Source organism: Nansenia antarctica (genome assembly GCF_963989245.1).
Source record: "Nansenia antarctica genome assembly, chromosome: 11".
NCBI lineage: Eukaryota > Metazoa > Chordata > Actinopteri > Argentiniformes > Microstomatidae > Nansenia > Nansenia antarctica.
This window is the reverse complement of record NC_137681.1, coordinates 17,826,027-17,832,986: the sequence shown is the minus strand read 5'-3', so window position 1 is coordinate 17,832,986 and position 6,960 is coordinate 17,826,027. Positions and strand designations below refer to the sequence as shown.

General features: G+C 45.8%; 1 protein-coding gene across 1 annotated transcript in view; it reads right to left on the bottom strand.

Annotated features, from left to right (window-relative positions):
* Window positions 1-2,294: 2,294 nt before the first annotated feature.
* Window positions 2,295-6,960, bottom strand: part of LOC308167936 (ras-associating and dilute domain-containing protein-like) — a gene marked incomplete at both ends in the record, with an annotated part of 19,673 nt that continues 15,007 nt past the window's right edge. The window contains 6 exons of the mRNA XM_080542415.1: window positions 2,295-2,388; window positions 2,562-2,701; window positions 4,904-4,983; window positions 5,200-5,614; window positions 5,820-6,004; window positions 6,544-6,742. Coding sequence (XP_080398541.1) covers window positions 2,295-2,388; window positions 2,562-2,701; window positions 4,904-4,983; window positions 5,200-5,614; window positions 5,820-6,004; window positions 6,544-6,742 — 1,113 coding nt within the window. The remainder of the gene's footprint in view (window positions 2,389-2,561; window positions 2,702-4,903; window positions 4,984-5,199; window positions 5,615-5,819; window positions 6,005-6,543; window positions 6,743-6,960) is intronic.

Genomic DNA, 6,960 nt, shown 5'->3' with positions numbered 1-6,960 from the left:
GGTTAACACACTGGCTCTGAGAGAGGAGGGGGGAGAAGGGGTTAACACACTGGCTCTGAGAGAGGAGAAGGGGAAGGGGTTAACACACTGGCTCTGAGAGAGGAGAAGGGGAAGGGGTTAACACACTGGCTCTGAGAGAGGAGGGGGGAGAAGGGGTTAACACACTGGCTCTGAGAGAGGAGAAGGGGTTAACACACTGGCTCTGGGAGAGGAGGGGGGAGAAGGGGTTAACACACTAGGTCTGAGAGAGGAGGGGGGAGAAGGGGTTAACACACTGGCTCTGAGAGAGGAGGGGGGAAGGGGTTAACACACTGGCTCTGAGAGAGGAGAAGGGGTTAACACACTGGCTCTGAGAGAGGAGAGAGGAGAAGGGGTTAACACACTGGCTCTGAGAGAGGAGGGGGGAGAAGGGGTTAACACACTGGCTCTGAGAGAGGAGGGGGGAGAAGGGGTTAACACACTGGCTCTGAGAGAGGAGAAGGGGTTAACACACTGGCTCTGAGAGAGGAGGGGGGAAGGGGTTAACACACAGGCTCTGAGAGAGGAGGGGAGAAGGGGTTAACACACTGGCTCTGAGAGAGGAGAAGGGGTTAACACACTGGCTCTGAGAGAGGAGAAGGGGTTAACACACTGGCTCTGAGAGAGGAGGGGGGAGTTGGGGTTAACACACTGGCTCTGGGAGAGGAGGGGGGAGAAGGGGTTAACCAGTGCTGACCCAGTGCTAATCGCATCCCTACCCGTGTTAGTCTCAGAAACTGCATTGGGTAAAAGAAAAGATGACATTTTTCAAAGTCCCCCCCCCCCCACACACAAAAAAATAGTTTGTATCCAATGTTAGGGGGCCCCCTAGTGGCTGAGGCCCCCCCGCGGTGCGTCGCTTGCAGGCCCGTCCGCTACGCCACTGGCTGGAACGTTAAATAAACCACCAGGAACACCACCGCCACAACAATAACAAATAAGACCCTTACAAAGTTTATTCCAACAAATCGTGATGGAGCCTCTTTTTGTCAGGCACTTACTGTCCAATGTTTAGCAAAAACATGTTTGCATACTGTAGCTGGCATCAAAATAAAGCACACTGTAACTATAGGATTTAACGAGTATAACATACTCTAAAAATACAGTGTAATAAAATGTAATCATAAAACAGTGTTTGAGTTGCATGATTTCAATAATGGATCAATGGGAAGTATAACCTATGGCAGGCCATTTGTAACCATCACTCAATCCACCTTAAAGGGGCACTTTAACAGGGGCAATCTGGGATTGAAATTCATAGAGAGTTCCATGATAGTTTTATCCATGTTTTGAAGCTATACAGTGTTTGTTTACAATTACATTGTTTACAAACAATGGAGTTAATGTTTGGGGTTCTCATGGGGTAAGACAGCTGAACTAAGCTCATGAGGCATATAGGCTTCGTTCACACGGCAGGTCGGCAAAGATATGAGCCAGTGGTCAAAAGAAGAAGGATGAGGAAAAAGAGAGCCAACTGCTTAGCTATGGCTTTTTGTAGAGCACTGGCTATTATACTTGCGTTTAGAGTGCAGGGTTGACAGATGGGGCGGGTTACCGCCGAATGGGCTACTGGATTTAGCGGTTATAGACTGGTTAGGCTGTAAATTGTCAATCCCATCTGGCAACCCTGCTAGAGTGACGTAAAAGTCGCATTACACGCGACTTGACAGTTCAGACGCGGGCCCGTTGCTAAATATCAGATATGTATCCGATATAATACCACCTCTGAACGGATTTTAAAAAGTCAGATTTCATGTGACTTGCGTTGTTCACACGGTCATGCATAAATCAGACCTGAGTCGCATGTCGGCCCAAAAATCGGATTTGGGTCACATTTCACTGCCATGTGAACGAAGCCTTAGATATTATGTTCTTCAAGAATCAATGGCTATTGTATCATTAAGTTAAAAGTCGCAACAAATGTAACTACCAATCCCAGATTGATGAAAGATACATCCTACGGAATCAATCCCAGATTTATGCCCCTTTAAAAACTGCTTGAGTTATTATCATACAACAGACACACATTACATTATAAACATGTTCATCAATGATTAATATGATTTTATAACACATTCCTGACTATTGATAACTACAGCACACTGACATCGTGGCCACAAGGCTACAAAAATTGCTTCTTTGTACACTTGTTTCTTCATTGTGTACATGTAATCAATGTCCTCAGGTGCTCTTCATTGCTTGTCCCTGAAGTGGAGGTGTGGGTCCTCCTTGTCTAGTGTTTGCCTCCCGAGTGAACAGCTGGACATAACAATAAGTCAGCAATTAGTCTCTATGGCCTTGATTGTCCAGTCTGCCCTGGCCACCAGCAACCTTGGCCTGTCACCTGAACACTGAATCAGTTCCTTACCACTGAGAGAGAGAGAGAGAGAGAGAGAGAGAGAGAGAGAGAGAGAGAGAGAGAGAGAGAGAGAGAAAAAAAAAATCAGGTCATGAATGTTATTCATGCTTCACTATGAAACAAATTGCTTTCACATCCTATACATCCTATCTGTATGTCTAAGACAGAGAGACTCTCTCCTCACCTTTGGTAGTCCAGTCCCACCAAACTGACACCGTTAACGGCCAGGATGCGGTCTCCTGGTCCCAGTCTCTTACACCGCCCGGCAGGGGAGTCTGGGACCACAGCCCGGATGAAGATACCACTCATCCTCAATGGAAAATCCTGACAGAGTTGGAGTGTAAGAATGTAAGGATGTATCAACGTGTGTAGTGCAATGTCTGAACACAAGAAACACACATGTTATGTGTTGAGGTTATTTGACAGGGACAATTCACAACAAAAAAGAAACTGAGATCCGATGTGTTGTACCAGATCTATCTTAACAGCAAGTTTTCATCTGTTGTCCCTAAACATGTCTTAGGTCAAATAATCAGTATGTTTAGAATGGAACCAGTATGTTTGGAATGGAACCAGTACAGAATGGAACCAGTACGTTTGGAATGGAACCAGTACATTTCGAATGAGGTAAATAGATTAAAATGAAAACACTGCTTCATGACTCATCATCAAGGATACCTTGCACTCCAGCCACGGTCTGTTTATCCCCTACCATCTAAGAGACTCAAGAAGTACAGGATCCTCAGGTCCCAATCACTGTGGACAACCAATTTAGCCTTTGCACTACTGCTGGTTGCACACACCCCTGGTCAAAGTGAACACTCAATTACCCTTTGCAATACTGCTGTTTACAAATACTACCTTTGCACATAGCATATTTTTGCACATTGTACATACCTATTTTTGATATAGCCTCTATGTATACATCTGTAAACACCATACTGCTACCTTAGCTACCTTAACTGTACATAGCTTACTACTATCCTCTCCTGTATATACCTCTAACTACTGTACTTGCCATACTGTACCTATCACTATCTCTATCATGTTTTATATCACTATTTGCACTTCTGGTTAGAAGCTTAACTGTATTTTGTTGTCTGGTACTTATACTCTGCAATGACAATAAAGTTGAATCTAATCATATCGTTCATTTATTATGTTTGGGATTGTCATGAACATTGAAAGTGCAATTGACATTTTGACCAACAGGGGGCGATGTTATACAACATAAATGGAAAGTAGAGGACCAGCATCCTCCCAAGTAATAGCATGGGTTAACCACATAAAGAATGCGAACCACGATAAGACTATTCCCTTGAGGGGCGCTTGGTGGTGTAACACACTAAGCGTCGACCATGTAACTGCAGGGTTCCCGGTTCGATTCCGGCCGCGATTCCTCGATTCCTGCTTGTCATCCCTTCTCTCTCTCTCACCCATCCTGTCAAATCTCTACTGTCTCGATCTAAATAAAAAATAAAAGGACTGGGACTGGGGACTGCCCTACTAACAAAAAAAAGATTATATATATATATAATTTATATATATAAATATTCCCTTGAAAAAATATTATCATCTTAAGACAACAAACACCTCTCGGACCACCTCGGACCATGTTGCTGTTGGGAATTGAAGGCAGGTGTGTGGAGGAGACAATTGTAAAATGTTGGTCTAAGAGAGGAGTGGATCAGGAATTTCCGAAAGAGACAAAGTATTACCTTATCTACAAAGCTTTCTGGAAACTGACCCTGAAAGCCACGGTATAATGGTAGTTGCTTTTCAGGGAATGTGTTTTTACCTACCCACATCTTTCAGAGAGGAGAGGAAATGGTGCCTATTGAGATGCACCCCTGAACCCCCTGAACCCTCAGAGCTGATGGGAGCGGTAATAACAGCTTCTCCTGATGCCTGCGCTACTGTATATAATGTTTCAGATGTCTATTTATGTGTATTTGTATTTTATTCTATTATTCAATTGTAACTTTATTTTGTTGTTGTTGTTTGTGGTGTAAGCTGCTGTAATGTCTTAATTTCCCCTTGGGTTCAGTAAAGTATCTATCTATCTATCTATCTATCTATCTATCTCTATCTATCTATATATCTATCTATCTATCTATCTATCTATCTATCTATCTATCTATCTATCTATCTATCTATCTATCTATCTATCTATCTATCTATCTATCTATCTATCTATCTATCTATCTATCTATCTATATGACCTAGGATGACCGTGTTAGCTTTATAAACTGCTCCTGAGAGCAATCACAGCAAGGAGGCTGGTGGAGGCTGGTGGAGGTAGAAATCAGAGGATGGGCTCATTATGCTGCCTGCCTCACAGATAACCACCAGAGGGAGACCTGACTAGCCAGTGCTGACCAGTGCTGACCTGTGAGTTATTCCATTCCATGCATTACAATGAGCCCGGTCCTCTGATTTCTACCTCCACCAGCCTCCCCTGATAGACTACTCTACGTGTATAGTGAGTAGATCATCAACACTGTCCTCATTGGCTCACTCACTCACCCTTGCATCTATCAGAGCCAATCCCAGCCCTCTGTCTCCCCTCTGCAGCTCCAGCGAAAACACCTCTTCATCCTCCTTATTCTCCACCTTCTCCTCCTCCTCTTTCTCCTCCTTTTCCCCCAGGCTCCTCTTGTTGATGCAGTTGGAGGACAAACATTCACCCAGCAACAGGTCCGCTGAGAGAAACGATTGTTGATGTTTCATTTGAGTTAAGATTCTGCCCTGATTCTGATTCTGATTCTGATTCTGAGAGTATAGAGAGAAACACTTACATCAATAAAAGTGATTACTCTTACCTTTCCCATGCTGGTCTACACCGGTGAGATTTGTCTGATTGGTCTGTGTTTGTGTCCTCGTCCCCTCCTCTTGGTGGTCGGTCTCGAGGTCCAGTAGCTCCAGGTTGTGGGGGGTGTTGGGTGGGGTGAGGAGGCAGGACGGGTCCAGGGCTGACCTCCTCTGACCCCCAGGCTCTGTCTCTCTGGTCTGCAGCTCCAGGCTCCTCAGTTTCTGGGTGAGAAGGGGGGAGCTGAGTTCACTGTAGCTCCTGGGGTGGGGGTGAGAGAGGGGAGAGAGAGGGGAGGGGGGAGAGGGGTGGGAGGAGCTCTGTTGGGGGGCAAGAGGAAGGACCATCTTCGCTGGAGGAGACTCCAGGGAAGCTTTTGGGAGAGCGGCCATTTTTGTCAGCTTTGCTTCCATGGGGAGGACAGAGTCCTAGGGGGGAGGGGGGGGGGGAGACAAACAATAGGAATATTACTAAGGACTAGGAAAGCATATACGTTCCGGAGAAAATCTATAAATCACGAAACAGAAGAAAAGTGACTGTCTGTCTGTTTCAGTGAGAACCACTGCACCCTGAAGCGTCATCCACCTATATATGAACACGGATCAGGTTACATGTGTGGACCGAGTGTTTTACCTGAGGCATCCTCGCACCAGTGTCTCCAGAGGGCTGTGAGACAGAGAGACTGTTGAGCCACCCCTTCAGCCTCTCTAGCTGCCCAGCCAGGGCTGCGTCTGCCTCGGCTGTCCTCAGCTTCAGGAGGAAGCCTCCACTGGGCAGGACCAGGGGAGGATGGGTGTCAAAACTCTCCAGGACATCAGCTGAGGAGGAGAGCAGGTCCAGAGAGGAGGATAGGTAAGGGTAAGGGTCAGAGAGACTGTTGTGAATGTTTAATAGAGAAAGCTAAATGCTAAGTGGGATGCTTGGGACGACCCGATTCTGATGTCACCCCATTGAAGTTGAACATTTAAATGTCATTGTCAAAATGATTACGGTATGAGTTAGGTAAGGCTAAAAGTTAGGGTTAGGATTAGGGCTAAAAAAGGGTTAGTGCTAATGGTAGGGTCATCCCAAGGATCCCATATGCTCTTTACCGTTACCAATATGTTAATATTCCATGGGACATGAGGAGTCTAACATACAGAGGAGTCTAACATAATTATTGATGTGAACGTTCCAAATCCTGTGATACCCTCTCAGAAAAAAAGGTATTATCTAGAACCATATAGGGTTTCTTTGGCTGTCCCTGTGGAAGAACCAATTGAAGAACCCTTTTGGGTTTTATGTAGAACCCTTTCTACAGAGAGAGTTCTACATGGAACCCGTTTTCTAAAAGTGTACTGCTGCAGGTCCTCCTCACCGGTGTTGTGTGCAGCTGGCTCCTCCTCCACAGACGGAGCCCAGGTGCTGAGGAGGGAGGGTGTGGCTTGTTCCTCCTCCACAGGCGAAGCCCAGGCCATTGGGGAGGAGGGCTTGGCCGGGCTGTAGCCACTCAGCAGGTGATGGAGCTGGGCGGGACTGAGAGCAGAGAACTCAGAGCGCATGGAGACCCAGGAAGCCTAAAGAGGAACATGTAGAGACACAGTTGGGGACATCGACTGTCAACCATCTCCAACTGGGCTCAATCACTCCTTACCTCTCCACTGCAGAGGTTAATTTATGCTGTGTCAATCTACACTTGCTGACAGTTGACAATTGACAGAAATTATGTCTAGGCGACACTGTTGACTGTTTTCAATTCTGATATGTCAATCGACGCATATTATGTAAAAAGCAT